Genomic DNA, 21,200 nt, shown 5'->3' on the forward strand with positions numbered 1-21,200 from the left:
TTTCCCTAAAACAGAAAGAAAATTATTAATTTCATTACTGTGCTATTTTCCCTTCCTCTTCCTCTCCGTGTGCAGTCTCAGATTTTCCTGAGCATCTCTGTTGCTAATTGCTTCACACTTCTTTATTACTGTATCAGTTGCTAATAGTTACTTGCACACTTGACAGATAGAGTTACGGATTAATTTGGCTTTCAGGATATTCTTTTTTTGGTTGAATTTTATTTTCCCTTTCGCTTTTAGTTCTCCCTTCTCCAAAACTTTGTAGAGTGTTTTGTTTTGGACTTAGAAGTAAACACTAGTACTTATTTTAAAATTAAGTAGTGTCAACATTTGTCTCTCATAACGCTGGCAAAGGAAAAATCTACTTCTTAAGGTTTGTTCTTTGTCTTCTTCCTACCATTACAAAATTACTGGGAAAAGTTACTTTAATATTTTACTTTAATGCTTTTAACTGTATTCTTAAAATAAATTACTTGTTCATGACCAGTATTCTACTTCCTTGCCCCAACTAAGAAATATTTGGATAATCTTTCATTGCACATCTATTTCACAAAGGGAATGCTTCATGAATGGAAGTCAGTTTTAAGATTTATGTATTCCTTTCTCCCACTGCCTGACCCAAACTTTATTTATGTTTTGGGACTTGCATTGGGCTGTCATACCTTTAAATTCTCTTATGAATATCTAGTTAGACAAATTTGCTTCACAGAAATCTAAACCTGCCAGATTTTGCTGACGGGCAGAGCTTTTTTTCATACGTTTTGGGAGATGATTTAATTATTCAGGTTCTGGGATACATAAGCACTATTTCATTAAAGCCTGTCCTTTCAAACCACTGCACCATTTCTGTAAGTTTATTTCCTTGCTTTAATCTGGAAGGATCTAGAGACAGTTATTGACAAGTGTACTACTTATTGCTTGCAGAATTCTGTGGCACATCATCTACGCTCAAGCAGCACATGCTGTTGCCAGCCCTGACAGTGTTCACTGACAGCAAGCTTAAGCTTGATTTGTCTGACATGGTTATTATGACAGTCTTGCAAGCATGTCATGTTTCTTCAATAATACAGTGTAGCCCAGACTCATCCCTCTTTTATCTCAACAACATGTCAGCTCTGATGCCTGTAATGAAAGTCAGATGCCAGCCCTGTAATTGTTTCACTGGTAATGAATGCATTTTAGTGGGAAGATGCAGGGCTAGTTGCTACTGGGGACATGAGACGAATACACAGAATGTAAGAATGGTGCCTATCTTGCAGCTGGCTTGGCTGGAGTGGGAAGGAGTCTAAGAGATCAGGGTTGTGATGAGTTGTACAAAGTCTAGTTGGAGGTCACTAACTAACAGTGTACATTGGGGTCAACACTGGGTCCAAAACTGTCCGACATCTCATAAATTATCTGGATGATGGGGCAGTGGGCACCCTCAGCAAGTTTGCTGATGATACAGAACTGGGAGGAGAGGCTGATTGATACACCAGAGGGTTGTGTTGCCATCCAGAAGGACCTCAACAGGCTGGAGAAATGGGCAGACAGGAACCTCATGAAGTTCAAAAAAGGGAAGCGCAAAGTCCTGCTACTGTGGAGGAACAACCCCAGGCACCAGTACAGGCTGGGGGGGCCACCCAGCTGTAAAGCAGCTTGGCAGAAAAGGATCTTGGGGTCCTGGTAGACACTAAGTTGAACATGAGCCAGCAATGTGCCCTTGTGGCAAAGGCGGCTAATGGTATCCTGGGTCGCGTTAGGAGTGTTGCCAGCAGGTCAAGGGAGGCGATCCTTCCCCTCCCTCAGCACTGTGAGGCCACACGTGGAGTACTGTGTCCAGTTCTGGGCTCCCCAGTACAAGAGAGACATGGACATACTGGAGAGAATTCAGCAGAGGGACACTAAGATGATTAGGGGACTCAAGTATCTCTCCTATGAGGAAAGGCTGAGAGAGCTAGGACTGTTCAGCCTGGAGAAGATAAGGCTCAGGGGTATCTCCTCTGTGTGTACAGTGGGTGCAGAGGATGGAGCCAGGCTCTTCTCAGTGGTGCCCAGTGGCAGGACCAGAGGCGATGGGCACAACCTGAAAGACAGGAGGTTCCCTCTGAACGTCAGGAAACACCTGTTCATTGTGAGGGTGATTGAGTACCGGCACAGGTTGCCCAGAGAGGTTGTGGAGTCTCCCTCCTTGGAGATCTTCAAAAGCAGTCTGGACACGGTCCTGGGCAACTGCCTCTAGGCTGTTGTGCTTGAGCAGGGGGGTTGGAGCAGCTGACCCCCAGAGGTCCCTTCCAACCTCAGCCCTTCTGTGATTTGGGGACTGCAGAGAAATAACAGCATGGCAGGGACCCATTCTGCCAATTAGTTTTTCATGGAGATTAATAGTTCTTTGGTTACTTCAGATACATGTCCCGCATTCCTGCTTCCTTAGGTCTCTTGCAGTTTCCTCTGCTCCGTTTGGTCACACTCCCTGTGGCAGGCCACGGTGACAGTGCTGGAGAGGAGTATGGTGATCCCTTGCTGAACTTTTGAGACTTGCTTCAAGGATTTCTGCGATGCACCACCTCCTGGAATGAAACAGCTACTTTACTTTGTACCACCAAACTCTCCTAAACATTGTTAAACGACGAGGAGTCTTTTTTTTTTTTTTTTTTTTAATAGAAGTATCTGCAGCACCTGGGCAGGGGAGGTGACCGCAAGCGTTTCTGGTGGTGTTTGGTCCCATTAAGCCGGACTCGCCCCTGACCCGCCTTGCGTTTTTCTGTCCCCAAACTCGCGTGGGCGCCTTGCTCGGTGCTGCGCCCACCCAGGGGACGCTTTTCATCACCGAGCGGCTCACACAGGCCAGAAACCAGTGGGAGAAGAGAAGACCAGAGCGGTCCCGGTCCCGGTCCCGGCCTCCGCGGGGAACTCGGCAGGGCAGCGGGGCGGCCCTCGGCCCTCCCGGGGGAGGAGCGCCCACCCCGCGGGGCGGCGGAGGGGCGCGGCTCCCGCCCCGGCGCGGCCTCCGGCGCTGCCCCGGCGCCCCAAGCCTCCGCCTCCGCGCCGGGGCGGGCGCCGCGGGGGAGCCGGGCCGGCAGGAGGCGTCGTGCGGCGGCAGCGAGGGAGGGACGAGGCGGCGGGGGGGGGGGGTGCCGGCTTTCCCGGAAACAGCGCCGGCCGGCGGCAGAGCAGCAGCGGCGGCGGCGGCGGCTGCCGCGGTGGGAAGTCGCCTCAGGTCCTGCGCCCTCGCCGCCGCCGGGCGGGTTGGCTTGGCGCGGCGGGCGGCATGGAAGCGGTGCCCCGCGAGGAGAAGCCCAACCCGCTGCGGGATGCCAACCTCTGCTCCCGGCTCTTCTTCTGGTGAGCGCCCGGCCGAGGGCAGGGAGGGAGGGAGGGAGGGCAGCGGCGCCGCTCGGCTGCGGGGCCCGGCCGGCGGCGGGGGCGTGCGGAGCCCCGGCTAAGCGCCGCCCGGCTCGCACTTCAGCGCGGCTCCCGAGGGCGTCCGGGCTCCCCGGCGGCGGTCGGGGGGGGGGGGGGATGGGAGGCGGCGGCGGCGGCTGGCGCTGCCCGCCGCTCCTCCGTCGGCTGCCGGCGGTGACTCTGCAGCCGCGGCTCGGCCCCGACCTGCCGCCCGCCCCGCCATGGGCCCGGCGCGTCAGCCCTGCCGGCCGGGGCAGCCCCTCGCACCGCAGGTGGCTGCGGGGAGCGCGGCGAGGCGGGGCGAGGTCTCCTGAGGTGAAGCCGTCAGCCCGCGCCGGGCGGTAATCCCCGGCCGGGGGGCCTGTGCGCCTCAGGCGGGCGGCGCCGAGCGCGGCCCCGTCGCCCCCTTCGAGCACATGTTTGATTCCCCCGGTAGCTGCGGGGAGGGCGGGAGCGTCTTCTGCCTTCTCGGCCGGGTCCCCCGGGCCGGGACCGGGTGCGGGGCTGCTCCCTGGCACTCTTCTGCTTTCCCGCTTGCATAACGGATCGCGGCCAGGTATTGCTCATCGCGGCAAGGTTTGCTAATCTCGCTTTCGGTGTGGGGCTTTCCTCCTCTGCGAATGAGGCGGTTTCTGAACTGCATAGTCGCGTGGGGTTTTCCCGGTGTAAGGGGCGGCTGGGCAGCAGCCTGGCTGCTCTCATCCACGTTTTAGCTGCCGTCGGCTGCCTCGGCTCTTGGGGGGGGCTGAGGGTGGCACAGAGCGAAGGCAGGGGCTGTTACCGTGTCGCCACAAACTTTCATGGGACCAGGTGACTACCAGTCCAAAGTTAGTGCTCGTTCTCTTACTAGTGACCAGATGACTACCAGTCCAAAGTTAGTGCTCCTTCTCTTACTAGTGACCAGATGACTACCAGTCCAAAGTTGGTGCTCGTTCTCTTACGAGCGGGGACCTTGGTGTGGGTATACGTAACTGCTCAACGCAGTGAGGAATTACAGCGCAACAGTTTAGTTGCTTTGAACTGTAATAGGAAAAGACGTGCAAAGTGAAATGGGAGGGCATCAAGCTTGTGTGTCTTAGCAGATCCCCTTTGGAAGAGGGCAGTTACGGAGGTAGCGCTTGTTCTGCTTCACCTACTGTAGCCAGAGCCCCGGGGTGCACATGCTGTGTTACCTGGTGGAGGAGGGGGAAGGAGGAGAGGGCATGGCACATGAGACTTTTTTTTGGAAGCCTCTGAAACACAAGTAAAAAACTCTTTGATCCTATAAGCAGCTCTGAGCAGGTGCAGAAATCCCTTTTGGAAAGTAGGAGGATTTGAAAAGCCCTGACAAATTTTAGGTAAACAAATTTTCAGTCAAGGATGTGTCCTCAGAGGTACTCTGTGCAAAAAGAAAGAAGGGGGAGGGAAGGCGGGGTTGTATGCTTGCGCAGAACTCCCTGAGTTCAGCATTTTGACGCCAGGGGTGCCCGTGTTGGAAACGGCTTTGCTAGGAAGTCCAGACAGAATGGTATGAACCTCAGTTGGCTTTGTAGCATTCCAGGACTGCTTCTGGTCTGTTCCCTTTCCCTTGCCGGGATCTTGTGGTGTTAGTGGTAGTTCTGCCAAAAACAACCCAGCTAGATGCGAAAAAGGAAGTGTGCAGTGCTCGTAGCTAGTTTTCTGACTGCTCCTATTGTCCCTTTTTTTAGGCCGTTTGTATCGATCTCCATGTATAGCAGTGAAGTGTTCAACAGCAACAACGAAGTACCTTAAATTTCCCAAGTTTTAGGCAAGCTCTGGAAAGGTTCCTTTTACCCCAAACACGTTTGTAGGTTCTCATCATGCAAAGGGAAGAGTAGGTGGGAGTCTGTGCTTGTGGGGTGACAGGCCGTGCTGAAAGTCCAGAGAACGATTGGGACTTCATGCTTTGCAGTCAGATGGGAGTGTACAGCTGTAGGGCTTGTGGTTTGAAAAAGGGTTTAGTGGGGTAGAAAAGCTTTAGAAGTTGCCTTATGTAGTGTTTTTCAGGCTTTCGTAGAAGTATAGTTCACAGCAGTGGAAATACCCTTTTAAAGTCTCTTCTCTTACCTGTGCTGCATGTGATCATGAAAAATACCAGTATATCCTTATTATTTACTAGTCAGAAAGCATTAGTATTTTCTCAGTGAAAATTTCAGCTGAAATGATGTCTGCAGTGGCTTAAATTGAGTAAGCAGGGGCTGTCAGTTTTCTGTAAGTTAACACTGTTTTACATAAAATCAAGGAAGTATTAAAACACCCTTCATTAGCTCTAAAGCTAACTTTAAGGGTAGCTTTAAGAATTGTTCTTCCTTTCTGCAAAGTGTATAGCGTCTGACAGCTGTGTGAGTACTGCTTCGGCACTGCTTCATTTTAACTGCTGTCTCACACAGGATGTTCTGAGATGTTTTCAGCTGGAGAACTGGAAAAACAGTGCTTAAGGACGGCCATCCTGGAAGTAGTGGCAACCACCACCATGCAGCTGCTCGAGTGTGCCTGCTCTGCTCTCCAAATCCCAGGTGTTGGCTGCTTGTTGTCAATGAGGGTAGAAAGTAGGGCATTGCGGGTAGCTGGGCAAGGATCCTTCTTATTTTTATTTTTATATATGTTTTGCTCCAAAAGTGCAATTTTGCCATTGTAAGGAAGCACCCTCCCATTTGTTGCCAGTGGTGCAGAAGAAAAGATAAAATTACTGCCTGGCAGAAACGGTATTAAACTCACAGGAGAATTCATGTTTTCATTGAATTATAAAACTAAGGTAATGAGTGTGTAGGCTGAAGACACATTCTTCTCCCATTGTTCAAAGCTTGTCTTCTTGCTTTTGGGTTGTGACTTTGACAAGTATGAGCTTGATGAACATTAATTGCTCTAGTAGTACATTCATGGGAAAGAGGAGAATCTGGATCATGTGTGAATATTGTTATTTTTATAATCCATCCTTTGTGTAATATTAGTCTGGATGTTACAAGAATAAAAAACTGTTTATGACAGTATGAAGATCAGGGCAGTTGCAAAATATTCTTGTTTTCCATATCTCTCACTGACTGTATTAACATAGGATTATCAAAGCCCAAAATGTTGTTCTGGGTGTTCCAGATATTACTGTAACTACTGACTTTCAGAGTCACAAGTTCCCATGCTCACCAAACATCTTTTAAGGTCTGGCTGGTAGTTCAGTTACAGAGTTAGCAGCGCTCGGGTGTATTTCTGATTTAATTCATCTATGTTTTGTTGGGGTTTGGTTGGTTGGTTTTGGTGGTTTTTTTCATTGCTGGCTCAGCTTGCTGGTGAGAGTGAGGGCTTTGAAGGATGGATAGGAGGATTTGCTTTCTTTTTTAGGTCTGTCCAAGAAAGAGAATTCAGTCCAGTGTTTTGCATGTTTAAACAGCTATTCCATTGTAGAAAGTGTTTTGAGTTTAAAAAGCCTTATACTCCATACTTTATGCAGTTGAGAATAGCACTTCTCACATCTTTTTTTTTCTGCTGTGGGGGTGGGGATTATTAAATTAATAACTGTACATGGTAAGAGTATTTCTCTTTTCTATTAATGCATCTTTGAGCTTGCCTGTTCATTAAGTAGCAGGTGTATTTTTATTTGCTTATAGCATTTGCTCCCTTGATTTATCAAAGATGTTTTAGCGATACAGCAGTTAAATTCTTATGCACTCTGTTGTTCAGGCATGGAATCCACTTCAGTGGAAAGTTGCAAAATATGGGCTATGATTAAATTTTTAAAAGACTGGATAACTTTTGGCCTGTTAACAACATGAGAAGGAGGGCAAGCGGGAAAGGGTATCCCGTGTTTTTGTCCAGAGAGGTAAAAGAAATTAAAGTCCTGCTAAATTTCATATGTTAGTAATTTATTTTTAATAATAATAGCAATTACTTGTCAGTCACAGCGAGTCTGTGACCATGACAAGTTCTCGGCTCCTTTGGAGCACTGGACACTGTCAGCATCCTAAAGCCGGATACCTTTTTACATCATCACTTGGACATGTGGCAATTGCCATTACAATAACAGCATTAAAACATGACCTGAGTACTTGCTCCAAGGCTTCCACACAGTTATGATTCCAAGGAATAAATGATTGGTTTATCACTGTCTGTTGGTGTCTGGCAGCATTGTTCTTGGCTTACTAAATATGTGCTTTAGGCAAAATGACAAAACCACTGAGTCTTCTTCATGGCTCTGACTTGGAGTGTAGTGGGAGAAGAGTAAAACTAATCTTTACCTTTGGATTTAGGCATGAACTGAATGGGGAAAACACAGACATGCAAGTCCCAAGATATTCAGTGATGACTGCACAGTATGTAGGTGTTTATCTGACCAAATGCAGTCATGTCACGCATCTCTCTTGTAGCAATGTAAATAACTACACACTTAACTTCCTCCTCCTCTCTCACCCCCTAGCTTAGAATTGGAAGGGCCGCTGACTGATTTAGTTTGACTTCTGAGTAAGCCTAAGTATCACCTGCATTTTAGTCCTGTAACTTGGCTGTCTTCAAAAGCGTATCTTGCCTTGCATTGAAGGAAGTTAGGGAAAGAATTCGTCACCTTTCTTGGAAGTTTCAGCTGAGTCCAGCAGTGCCACCATTAAAACTGATCCATGTTCCTTACTGTGTCAGTGAATAGATTTACCTGTGAGGATTTTACATTTACTTCAGGTAATGAATTAAAGTAACAAGCAACAGCAGGCTTTGTGATTTGCCTGGGATCTTGCTGGATATCTAGTGAGTTCCCACTGGCAATGCCTGAAATTGGTGATGGTGATGACTCCTAACAGATGCCACTTTATAAACATCTCTGAGGTGGCTAATTTTTAGTTCATTTATTGACTTATTGGTGCAGGACAATTGTGGTACTATAAGAAACTCTAAAGAAATATGTAAGCATCTTCTGTATAGATAAACAGAAAACACATTTTCAATACTCAAAGAATGAAATCACACTTGCTTCTTTTTTTCTCCTGATTGAAAGAAGACTGAGGATCATACATACAACTTTTTTAAAAGGTAATGCCTTGTTTGTTCATTTATCAGATATTTAATATCCTGTAGTCAAATTTGAATCATTCAGTCTCTTGAACTACTGCATTCATTTTTAAGTTTTGCTTGTTTTATTGCAAGATAGCTGTATTATGCAGAAGAAAATATTGTTTGAAAATCATCATTTATGAGCTAGTGAAGTTAAAATATGGGGCTAAAGAGTGCTAAATAGATTATATTGACTACAGCAAGTGTGTATAAACTATTGGAATGTTAGCATTTGCTATCTACAGTAAATATCTGTGCTTAGATATGCAATTAGATGAACTGTTTGAGTATAACAAAACACTGAGGCTATTTGCCTTTGGAATGCCCTACGTAAAGCATGCTGTATCATTTATGAGAGAAAATGTCTCTCATAATTCCTGCAAAACTTCAAAATTAGGAGTATGTTGTGCTGTTGGTTTTTTCTTTTTTTCCAAAAGTCATTTTTTCCACCACTTCTAGAATATTCTTCAAGGCCTTAAGTAGAGTGGAGGAGGGAGATAACACAGATTTGGGGAGTGGAAGGTTAAAAAGACTAATTATCTTTTTTTTTTTTTTTTTTGTGTGTGTGTGTGTATCCCTGGCACCCAACCACTTGTAATACCAGTGTGAACTCACAGGTGATTTTAATTCTTCCTATTTCCATTACTTGTCAGAAAGGAAGTTAATACAGAAGTTGCTACTGTTAGGTTTCAGCATTTGCATTTTCTTTTGGAAATCGAAATCAGAGACCGTTGTGTGCAACTAGACTTTCTGCATAACTTTGCTTTCAGGGTTTGAGCCTTTTTTTGTTGTTGTTGGTTGGTTTTTTCTATTAAACATGTATGTAAGCTGTAACGCAGTTTTTAGATGCATTTTTCGTATGATGAAGAAACTGCCCACTCCAACGAAGTTGTTTCAGTAGTAACTAACCTGAGATTAGAATCTTGTTTGGGTGACCAATTATTTTCTGTGATATTGAAGAACTCTCTTCCCTTCACTCTCTGTAATTACTTAGGCCCTATTTCAATAAATAGCTTGTACTAAAATTTATTGTTACAAGGCATCATCTTCAGACCTTTGCATCAAATCATTGGTATTTGGGATATTTGTCTTGGCATGTGGATGCTGGGTTTGGAATCAATATTTTAATGATAGTCTTTAGAATGCCACAGGTACAGATGATGCCACTCCTCCATTCCCTGCTTCCAGGCCATGCAGAAAATGTTAGCTGCAGTATGCTTCCCCCCCTGCCCCTTTCCTCGCCCTGTTTGTACTTCTTGCCATCTGGAATAGCAGGAAGTATGTTACAGTAATCAGATAATTTCATACGTGCGGGGTAGATGAACAGCATGAAAATAGCCCGCAATAAGTGCAATCAAATACCAGTTGAGTTACCGTCAGCATCAGAAAGTGGATGTTCAGCAACTTAGCTGCTTACACTGTGCTGTGAAAAAGCAACAGCTTGGAAGATGAGATGAAGCTGAGTATCAAAGGTTAATACAGTCTGGCATTGGAACTGGAAGCCTGAAGGGTGTTTTTTAGTTAATGTGGCTTTGAAGTAATTTCATTGTATTTCTGTTTTTTCCTACTATAAGCAATGAGAAAATCTACTGTTTAAGCTGCAGTAAACTGGGGAGGGAAGTTGCAACCAAAACACCAGTTGAAAAGCATCAGAAGAAACACTAGAACTTACTCTGTTTACTTTATTAATTGTAGATGACTACGTTGGTGAGGGGAAGTGGGAAAAGGCAGCTTACTGAAAAGAACACGTGAGCATGTGAAGTGGAGAGAGGCTTTAAAAAAAAAAATAAAATCACGTGATGACCACAAACTTGTGGTGATATTTATGAATTCTTGCGTAATAACACTGGCAACCGTCAGCGTGTGTCCTTCTGTCTGTACGTCCCATCCCAGCAGTGCTCCTCTGGACTGAGAGCAAGCACGTAGCAGTGTTGGATTTGCACTGCATGGTGTCATGAAGGTGGGTAATGAACAGTACAATGAAGCAGGTAGACACCTGAGGTAAGCCATGGAGGATAAGCAACGTGGATTTATAATCAAAAGGTCTTGTGAGGAAACCCCATTTATTTTACAGAAAACCCAGCTCCAAAGTAGGTGATTAAAGAGAAATACATAAGTGGTACTTTGCAGCTTAGTAGTTGAAGTAGTACTTCCAAGCTGCTCAAGGAGATGAAATCCTAGTGTTATGGAAGAATTTGAGTAAACAAAGACTCTCCTGTGCAGCAGTTGAAAAATAACTGGACATTGAATGTGAACAGATGATGCTTGTAATGTAATGCACAAATAGGCTTAAGAGGAATGGGGAAAATGCAGTTTGTAAACCACCTCCTTAAGGAATTAGTTGATGAGAGTATACAGGATGTGGCTTTGACTGGGTGCTATAAAATTACCCAGAAGTTAAACTTCTGCCTATAATTACAAGTAAAGAAGGACAAAAAGAAAGATTTTTCTAATTAGAAAAGTAGTCCATGTAGTCTGATTTTTCTGACTTGGCCAGGGATAACACAAGGGCTTTTGTGAAAATTTTGCACTTGCGTAGAGGAAGGTACCGTAATATGTTAGTGACCAACTATGGTGTAACTGTTGTGGGGCTGGTCAGGGTAATTGAAGCCTGTGGGTGCGTCCAGGGCACTGCCAGACACATCCTTTGATCTTGCGATGTTTTTTATTCGTGTCAGCTTTGTAATGTAATTGCAAATGCTTGTTGGCTGATGTTTCGTGACAAACTTTCTCAGTTCATGAAGAACTTGCAATATATGCATGGGTTTCCCAAAAGCTCTGCAAGCCTGCTCTGCTGTGTGACAATGGTACTTTTTTGAGCATTTGCAAGCAGGACACAATATAAATCCAGAGGTACAGCAGGTCCCATCCCTGGGTTAATGAACCAGTTGAGCTGGACACTGCTATTAGTTTAATGTACCTATCTGTAACGTATTTCTTCCTGGGCTGAAGGGAAATTGTTTTGGGACGCTAGCAAACCTACTTTGAAAGCTTTCTCATTTAGGAAATTTTATTTCATGGATGAACCAGAGTAGCATGACTATTCTGATTGCATAATGACCCAGCCTTTCATCCAGCAGGACCTTGTTCTCTTACGCTCTGTTTCCGTGAAGGGTATGACTTGAGACCTCACCTTGAGGTCTCACTTCTGTGGCGATGGTAAGAGAACACTGTCTGTCTTGGCTTTTTCTGGAGTTACAGGCTAAGGAATTTAGCATCCTCTAACTTAGAGGCTTTCCAAAATCCTGGTGGAGTTGCTCTAATTACAGCTGGTAAAATTGCACTTTCCTGAACAACCAAGTAAATTGTGGCTGGTTGACTGTGTTCTAATGTTACAGGGTGTGTAATGTCAGGGCCCAGGAGCAGGGAAATGCAGGAAGTGAATGTTTATGTTGTGGTCTTTGTGTATCTGCTGGTTCAGAAATGAATCACTTTCTTTTTTTATCAGTGCCCAAGGTACTGCTGTAGAGGTGGAAACCTTTTTGGGGTCAGAACAGTGAGTTACTGTTTTGCAGTTGGCTATCTCTTGGGTTTGCAACAAGTTACAGAGTGATTTTTTAAATTTATTTTTTAATCTTTATTCCTAGTGACATCAGTATTCTGGCAGTAACAGGGACTAATTCTGGGCTTCTTTCCAGACTGATGTCTGATCAGCTAATTGCCTTGATAGAACAGAGGCATTCCCAGCAGAACAGACGGTAGTCAGGATTCTTTCAGATATTCACATTTTTATGTGTAGTTCATGCTAGCAAAAATTTGGGCTAAGCTCTTTGAAAGGCATCATGTGAACCCTGTGTTTTGAAAGTGACTAAAATGAGGTGACATGTAAGAACCAAATAATTATTCAAAAATCTTAGCAAACAGGAAGGTACCTGGGGAAAGAGAAGGCAATGACTAAGGGGTCCTATTTTTATTTAAGTTGAACAGCTTCTTCAGAAGGAAATACAGAAATATGGGTCTGAGGTGTGAGTCTTTTCTCCCCACCAAGTTGTTGCTTTCTTTCTTCAGGCAATAGATTGGTAGTGAGTCCATTTTAAGTCCATCCTTGGGTTAAGAGGAGTAGTTTGCATCACTGTCTATCTATTTGCTCCATTTCTCTAGGTGATCTTTAATTTTGTTTATTATTTTAGCTTTTTTATTAAAGAGCAATGCAGCTTGCACAGTTTCTGTGTTCATAACGAATTCTACTTTTCTGTGGGCTTTTTTTTTTACCCCCCCCCCCCTTGAAGAGATCGGTGTTAGCTGATCTCTATTTGGACAAAAGACATACCACTCTAACGAGTAGTCTTCCTTTATGGCTAAGTTGAGGTTTCAGGGATGTTCTTTATGTAGGCCATTGATTTATTTGCCAGGTTCCTTTAACAGTCCTCTTACAGCACTCTTTAATTTAACTGAGCCTTCAGGCAAAAGAAGGGCTTGGTTCCTTTGCTTGTTACCAGTGTGTGACTCCAGTAACAGCAGGCTCTGTGAAATAGGTTGGGCTCAATTCTGCTCTAAGTGCAGATAATTCCACGGGGAGTAATCTGCATGTGGCATCCTGGTGGAAATTTTTACTTTAATGACTGAATATGAGCATCTGCTAAGTCTTCTGTCTGAAAGTAGACCTTCCAGCGTGAAGTTCAGGTCCCATCAGTGAGGTGGTGAAACTTGAACTGTTCTTGCTGTACTGAGGATTTGCAGTGGACAAAGAGAAGACCTAATTCTTGGGCTAAAAGCTGTTCAAGGACTAAGCGTAATTTGAAAAGAAATATTTTTAACCTTCTTCTAAAGATCTTCAAGTATAGTCTACAGTAACACAGCATACTGTTAAAAGCCTTTGTACTCTTAAGACCTGCACAGCAGTAGCTCCTAAAGATCAGTATTTTGGAGGAGAGTAGTCAGAAAGCTCAACAATGGGTGATTTTTTTTGTTTGTTCTTTTTATGCATTTTTTTTTTCCCTAACCCTACAGAAACATGTGGACTTGTGCTGAGTCTTTGCTATGTTGTCCATTGTAATAAATGAATCACAAAATGAATTACCACAGTTTTTTGCATACTCTGGATTGGTTTTCCTTGCCTTCTTTAATGTTAACGTAGAGGTTGTAGTGCAATATATTACTGTTTTCAAAATTACAGTTTTAACTAATGGAAAAAGATGAGCAGCCCTGAATTTGCACGAGGACTCACTGGAACTAATAGTCTCAAAACCTTGAGATTTTTGGCAGTTTTTACACTGCACTATTATCTCCATCTGCTGCTTAATTTGGAAATTCAGTCTCATAGTATGTGCAGTACTTGATTGGTGTGGTGATGGTGGGACAGAAGGGATTTGCTACAAACCGTAAGAACTCAGTGGAGGTGGGTGTATCATCAGTAAGTTTTTTTGAGAGTTTAAGGCCAAAGGATAAGCTAGGTGACTAGCAATCCTGTAGACTTGAGACCGTTATCTTTCATCTGGTTACTTTGCAAGTGGACTACACTACAGCTGTGGTCAATACTTTTTGCTGCTGTTGGCTGTAGTGCCAAATCAAACTGACATCAGGATAGAGTAGTTGCCCTCAACAGAACCATTGTTCTTCCTGTGGCCTGGTTGTGGTTTGTCATCGTGTTTTGAGAAGTATAAGTAAAGGAATGGTGTTCTACAGAGTAACATTAAGAGCATTGTTTTATTTTTTAAAAGTATATATTTAAGTATATTTTTAAAGTGTCTTTTATTTTCCTCTCTGCGCTCTGCTACGTGCCAATAAGAGATAGCACTATTCAGCACTGGTGAGGCCACACCTGGAGTCCTGAGTCCAGTTCTGGGCTCCCCAGTACAAGAGAGACCTGGACATACTGAAGAGAGTCCAGTGGAGGGCCACAAGGTTGATGAAGGGACTGGAGCATCCCTCCTATGAGGAAAAGCTGAGAGAATTGGAACTGTTCAGCCTGGAGAAGAGAAGGCTCAGGGGGTCTCATCAATGTGTACAGACACCTGAAGGGAGGGTGCAAGGTGGACGGAGCCGGGCTCTGCTCAGTGCTGCCCAGTGATGGGACCAGAGGTGACGGGCACAAACTGAAACACCAGAGGTTCCCTCTGAACATCAGAAAACACTTTTTCGTTGTGAGGGTGATTGAGCACCGGCACGGTTTGCCCAGAGAGGTTGTGAAGTCTCCCTCCTTGGAGATCTTCAAAAGCAGTCTGGACATGGTCCTGGGCAACCGGCTCTAGGTTGACCTGCTTGAGCAGGCGTTTGGACCAGATGACCTCCACAGCTTCCTTCTAACCAACCTCAGCCATTCTGTGATTCTGTACTCAATATCCTATTTATGCTCCTTGTTAAATGTCAGAACAATTTTTGTTTTCACCACCTTGGCAGCAGTAGCTGGTGGAATCTCGTAATGGTTTCCATAGATGAGAGAAGGATTTATCCCTGTATTTTCCTGAAAGAGCTGCCTCATCCTGATTCTCATGGTAAAGGAGCTGGGGAAGATAACTCATTCTCTGTCCTTCTCTGTCAGAAAGGAGACCTGTGACTTGTTTATGGACTACACTATAGGCTAATACTGAGGAGGAAGGAGGAGGTTCCTCTTTGCAAGAGGAGGAACGCTTGGTATCGGCCACATGAGTCAACTGAAGTCTGCAGATCTTTCCCATAACTGCCTGTCCTGGAGCAAATAGAGCCCCTCTCGTTCAGCAGGCAGAAATTGTTTCAATGGCCTGGAGGTTATTTACCTCACGTCTGCTTTATACCTGTGGTCGGCAGCAAGAACTGAGGCTGAAGAAGAGATGTTTCAATGGAGCAGATTTATTGTGTTGAACCAGTCAGAAGCTCTTCTGGTGGTTGGAGCAATTGATGTTTGAGATGTTTTGACAGGAGCTGTAGGGAAGTTGTGGCAGTGATTTGGGCCCTGATGCTATTTGACCATACAGGCCAAGCAACAGACTTGTCTGACAAGTACTTTCTGATATTAACTGTACCTTTAACATACATTGAGGACTTGACAGCTCACATATACAGATCTTCAGTACTCACTCCAAGAGTTTAAAAAGGGCTGTTAGGCATCAAAGATGCTACTCTAAGGATAGACTTGATCTTTGAGTGAGTCACAGACATACTGTGGTAACATGTTAAGCATCAAAGGAAAAACACTGTTAATCCCATTTGTTACACGCAGTTGTGCCATGGAGCCTGTGAAAAAGGTTTTTGCAACAGTTCTATCTTCAAAGAAAGTGTCTGAGCCCCCTCTTCTGGGGTTCAGTCTGCCCCTCCATGCTCTCTAAAACTAATCAACAAACTTCTTATGAGCCAGTGTATACAAAATTTAATTGGAACATGCCTGAGCAAGAAATGCAAAGCTAGTTGATGAGTATTCATAACCACTGTTGTGGTTGTGAATAAATAAATGCCCTCATTGTAAACCATTCCAGTTTTGAATTCTCACATGTAGGCCTTCCAGAAAATAATACACTTCATCTAGTGCACCAGGTGCTCTTTTAAAAACTGTGTTGGTGAAGTCAGGGAATAATTAAGTGTCAGAAACTAAACAGCAGTTAGGAACTTTCACAGGCAATTGACATCAGACAAACACCTTGCCATGAGTGCAAGAGTATTTTTTCCAAAACGGGTCCATCCCTGACCTCTTGGTTCTGATTGTATTGACCAACTGAGAAAGTACTTGTAGGATATAAGCCTGAGAGCCCAAATCCACGTTTCTCCTGGAAACCAAGTATCATGGATTCAGTAGAGAGACAAACTAAGTGGCAAACTGCAAGCTCCCTAACTCGCTGTTCCCACTAAGCCATGCCTGTTTCGGAGGTGTCATCTCTTTTGCTCCTGCTCATGAATAACTTGGTCACTTTTGTGCTTTCTGCCATGCATCCATCTGCTCTGCGGAGCACAACTGCAACTGTTTGGACCTCCTTGACCTGTATTTGAGACTTGAAGAAGGATCTATGTGCATAAAAGCTAGTCTTGCTGTTCCCTGACCGTATTATTTGATCTAACAAAATACTGTGTTTTCCAACAAACCTAGAGTAGCGCTATTACAATTTGTTTTCAAAGTGCTCTCATAAAATACTGAACTTTTAAAAATCTGCCCACTAAGGAAACTGAGCTGTTTTCCTTTTTTGAACCTACACACAGTGTGACAATACGCTTTTTGTTTGTATTTCCAAACATGGGTAAGATCAGTTCTAGTAATAGTCCGTTATTTACCCATTTTTACATTTGAGTTGTTGTCTTTAAATTACTGACCTTTAATATTTGTCAAGATGGCACTTGAATGGTGGTTAGTTTTTTTCCCCATGTAAATTAATAGCCACACTAGTTACAAAAAATGTCTTTTAATATGTATTACAATTTTATTTACAAGTCCGTCAATATTTTAGTAGTTGGATTAAGTTCTGTTGTCTCCTAAATATTTAAAGGAATGCTAATTTTCCTTAAATATAAGGAAACACTGTAAGAAAACAGTTGCCTTAAGGCTGAGAAGAGTTATGCTGGCTGTCTGGATGCCTGGGAGTAAGGTGCTATGGGGCATAAACAGCTTTAGGGAATGGGAAATGCTTTCCCATTTGTAAATTGGGGTGACTTAATTTTTAGGTAAGAGAAAGTGCAGTAAAATGTGTGGCTATTGAGTGATGCAGGAGAAGAGGAGGGAAGAAAGGGGTAAAAGAATTAATATGTAAAGAAATCACTCTTTTCATCTGCTGACCAGTTTATTATTAATTTGTATATAAATAGGTGGTTGAATCCTTTATTTATTATTGGCCATAAACGGAAGCTTGAAGAAGATGATATGTATAAAGTGCTGCCAGAAGATTCCTCAGAGAAGCTTGGAGAGGAATTGCAGTGGTAAGGAGAAAAATAATTGTCTCTTTCATTGTATTTCTGCTGGTGAAGGTGACAGTCTTATTCCTATTCTAAAATTAAAAAAGGTTGTAAAGTTTAACAAGGTCTACTGTTAAAAATGTTGAAGAACTAAGAGTAATATTTAGAACTTGTTTGTCATGGAAGCATTTTAATTTTTTCAAGCTACACATAATGAAAATGCATTAGAGTATTTTCATTATGTCATTAATTTGACACTTTGCAGAATGCTTGGAAAAGAAGATGTTTCATGAACTGTTACTGCAGTAATCCTTAATAAATTAACGTGAGTCTTCTGGCCTGTGGTAGAATAGCTATGGAAACTCTCTTTATAAAAGTGGGGAGAAAGTTCTGGGTTTTTTTCTTTTGTTGTTTTTGGTTTTGAGCACAAACTGAATTAAGTGACAGCTGTGTACCCTTTATATATGTGTGTATATAAATATATGTATGTTGGAAATATCCACTTTACCAGAGTGGCATAAAATGCCTTGGACATATAAAAGCTTGCGTTTAGGAGGGGTTTTTTATTTTGTTATAAATACTCTTCTCATGGACTGTGTACCAATTCATGTTGTTATGGACCAAGGACGATCTATCTTTTTCTTTCAGTAGTGAAGTGTTTTCCAAGAATAACAGTTTATTAAATTGTCTTGAACCTTGCAATAGAGAAGGTTTTTGTCTTCAAATAATCTTTTGTTAAATATAAGTAGGGGAAGAGGTGTCTTCTAATGAAAAGTGGCCTCTGTATTAGGAAAGTGTGACCTTGCTATTATCTTGCCTTTACGCTGACATAGAGCAAATCGACTTTTGTAATAGTTTGGTTGGGATGAGAGACTCCTCAAGAAGTAAAAAGAATCCAGAAACGAAAGGTTATGACGAGGTCTTACATCATCCTGCTCTGGATGAGTTAACTGAAGAAAGAGGGTCAGTGCTAAGCTCATAGGAGTACAGCTTTTAACATCTTTGTATCTGGAGAGCTTTGTCAAATTCCATGGCTGTGTCTTGAAGCAGTTCAGGGAGTTGGCTGTGGAGGAAGATGGACTCCTTCCAATGATTCTTACAGTAAAAGCACACACTTTCCATGAGTCAGGAAATGGTAGAAAATACAGCATAAAAAAAAAAAAAAAGAGTGGTTTTTAATTCTTTAGTGTACTTGGCCAAGAAGCAGAGAATATAATTTATAAATAGTCACCTAAGGAATTAGCCTTTTCTCTTGGGCCAGCAAACCCCACAGAATTGATGCAGTTTCGATTCTGATTCCGAAGCATTTAGACAATAACTCTATAATCCTTGTGACAAAAAAAAGAGGGTAAAAATAAAAAAAAAAAGTTTTCTTATCCATACTGTATGCTTCAAACTTGTGTGCTTTGTTGCAAAATAATTTGGCTTTCATGCCTTAGACTCATTTTAGCCCTTAAACTAGCAAGGTCAGGGGGGCTGGCAGAAAATATTTAGCCCCCAGAAGCAAGGGGGAGTATCCTGTCTGACAACAGCATGCTTTAAGAAGTCTGCTTAAGTTCTGATATTTTCTTGTTAAAATCGTACTTGTTATTACTGTCTTTGATTTTAATGTGAACAGATTGTGTCCTACTTGTGGGCAGATTTGCCATTTTGCTGCTGTAATCCTTGCCTTCAGAGAGACGTGCGGAGTGTTAAAGTGACAGAACTGCTGCAGACAGTTCCCTCTGCTCATGTGCCATATCTGCTCGTCCCCATCGAAGCATGTGGTGGAAAAAGAAAGGGCCAGACATGAAAAAGGGTTGTGCATCACAACCTTTCTGGGGGAGTGCAGAGCTTATAGGAAGATAAAGACACTCTGTGCTGCCTCAGTTTAGTCCATAGTCAGGAGATCATATGATAATAGGCTCTTAACTAAGGTGAGTGGCTGTCTGAACTGAGAGGAGAAGAATGAAGGAACCAGTTTCTCATCAGCAAATATGTCAAAGGTGATAGTAGTCAACAGTGGTGAACTGTTTGTCATTATACAAGAGCAAATAGGCCTATAATACTAAGTACTATTTGTTTATGTGTATGAGAAGACATGACTATCTGTTAACTTTTATTGTTGTTGTTGCTGTTGTATAAAAGTGATCATGGCAATCTGGCAGTAAGGCTGAAAGCATTTTATTCCAGGTAATTGCCTTGTGATTTTACTTCTGCCCTCAGGCATGTTTGTGTTTTGTTTGTCAGGTACTGGGATAAAGAGGTGCAAAAAGCAAAAAAGAGAGGAAAACCGCCACATTTAACAAAAGCCATTATTCTTTGTTACTGGAAATCCTATTTAGTTTTTGGAATTTTCACAATGATTGAGGTAAGTGATGTAAAATGTCACACAACACACTTCTTGGCTAACAGCGATGTGAAACTTGGCCTCTTAGACTGCATGATACATACTGGTGACTTAATGCTGGGCTGTTCAGAGAACCTCTAATGTTCATGTGCTTTCTCAGAAAACACAGCTATAGCCCTGCAGAGACTGAAAAATTGAGTCATAACTGTGGGATTATGGATGTAGAACAGAGAGATGATTTTGGTGCATTATTTTTGAGACATTACAAGCCATTGACTTGCTTTGTAAGGCTTAGCTGTATTTTATGTATGAGTAGGATGCCCAATAGAAAAAGGGTTTTTTAGCTATATGTAAATGGCTGTAAAGGACACATTGTCATCTTTAAAAATGGGAGTGTAACACATATTCATGCAATTTTTATGACATCAAATTTTTTTATTGGTAATTGAGAGAGTTCTTTTTAAAGATTCATCTAAATTTTAATGTGGAACTTATTTCTTTTGGATTACGTGTTGATAAAAACTGGCTTGACATTTTAGAGCTCAAAAAAGACAAAAATAATACGGGATGTGACTTGCAGCAGTACTTGGCTCTTGTTTGGCCGGCTACAAACCTGGGTAGCATGGTATGATATAAAATTGTTAATACTTCTTTTCCCTTCTTTTTCTTTCAGGAAACCCTCAAAATAATTCAGCCAATATTTTTGGGAAAAATTATTAATTATTTTGAAAACTATGATTCCTCAGATGAGGTAGCTTTGAATTTTGCATATTGCTACGCAGCTGCTCTGTCTGTGTGCACGCTTATTCTAGCTATAATGCACCACTTATACTTCTATCATGTACAGCGGGCTGGCATGAAGCTGAGGGTAGCTATGTGTCACATGATTTATCGGAAGGTAAGCAAACCTGTGTACAGGTATATCTGGCATTTGACAACTATTTCATTAGGGGAGTTTAAAAATACAGTTATTTGTTCGTGCTTGCAATTCCATTGAAGTTACTCGTTTGTAGAAATGTAATGCGTGCTAATGTGTATCAGACCTTAAATGTATATATGTGCTCTTGCTCTCTCTCCGGTAATACGGTGTCGGAATGACAGCTTCAGTCCTCCTAGTGAAGGTGGTGAATTAAGTAGCCCTAAAGCCTAGGAGGAGCTGCTGATTTTCGCCTGCTCGCGCTGTTGGAGAGGAGTCCCCCGTTGCTGGTGAAAGGGTTGTGTGCTGGAGCGGTAAGAGGCCGTCAGCATACGGCAGGAGAAGGGCAGAGCTCCCAGGGGATGCTGGCATTTACTCAGCCCTGCGGTTTCATCCCGGGGAAGGGCGTTATGCTTGGCTGTCAGCATCTGCTTCAGCACTCTCTGTTGCCTCGGAATTGCTTCACTGTCCAGTTCCCCCCCCGCCCGTTGCGGTTAATGGTGGGATTTATTTATATTTTATTCCAGCAGTGCTGTAGAGCTAGTGAGTTGCTCCTTTGCGGGTCAGAGAGGCTGCCCCCCTCGCTGGGGGCATCCCTCAGGTTAGTTCAGGGAGAGGCAGCAGTGCTGCGGTACTGCTGCTGCCCCCTCCAGGCTGGCAGGGATGCTCGGCGTCTTCACAGGCAGGTCCCTTTAGTATCCCCCTTACTTGGGGGGGGGGGGGGGGGAGAAAGAGAGGAGTGGGCAG

General features: G+C 43.3%; 1 protein-coding gene across 9 annotated transcripts in view; it reads left to right on the plus strand.

Annotated features, from left to right (window-relative positions):
• Window positions 1-3,114: 3,114 nt before the first annotated feature.
• Window positions 3,115-21,200, plus strand: part of ABCC4 (ATP binding cassette subfamily C member 4) — a 154,980-nt gene continuing 136,894 nt past the window's right edge. For 3 of the 9 annotated variants that reach the window (XM_052785774.1, XM_052785775.1, XM_052785776.1), the window contains exons 1-4: window positions 3,138-3,324; window positions 17,122-17,232; window positions 19,438-19,558; window positions 20,211-20,435. In XM_052785774.1, coding sequence (XP_052641734.1) covers window positions 3,251-3,324; window positions 17,122-17,232; window positions 19,438-19,558; window positions 20,211-20,435 — 531 coding nt within the window. In that variant the 5' untranslated portion in view covers window positions 3,138-3,250. Of the gene's footprint in view, window positions 3,325-8,071; window positions 8,395-17,121; window positions 17,233-19,437; window positions 19,559-20,210; window positions 20,436-21,200 lie in introns of those variants that run through there. The other 6 variants (XM_052785773.1, XM_052785777.1, XM_052785769.1 and 3 more) reach the window with 4 other exon arrangements.

Source organism: Harpia harpyja, chromosome 4, assembly GCF_026419915.1.
Source record: "Harpia harpyja isolate bHarHar1 chromosome 4, bHarHar1 primary haplotype, whole genome shotgun sequence".
Classification (NCBI taxonomy): Eukaryota; Metazoa; Chordata; class Aves; order Accipitriformes; family Accipitridae; genus Harpia; species Harpia harpyja.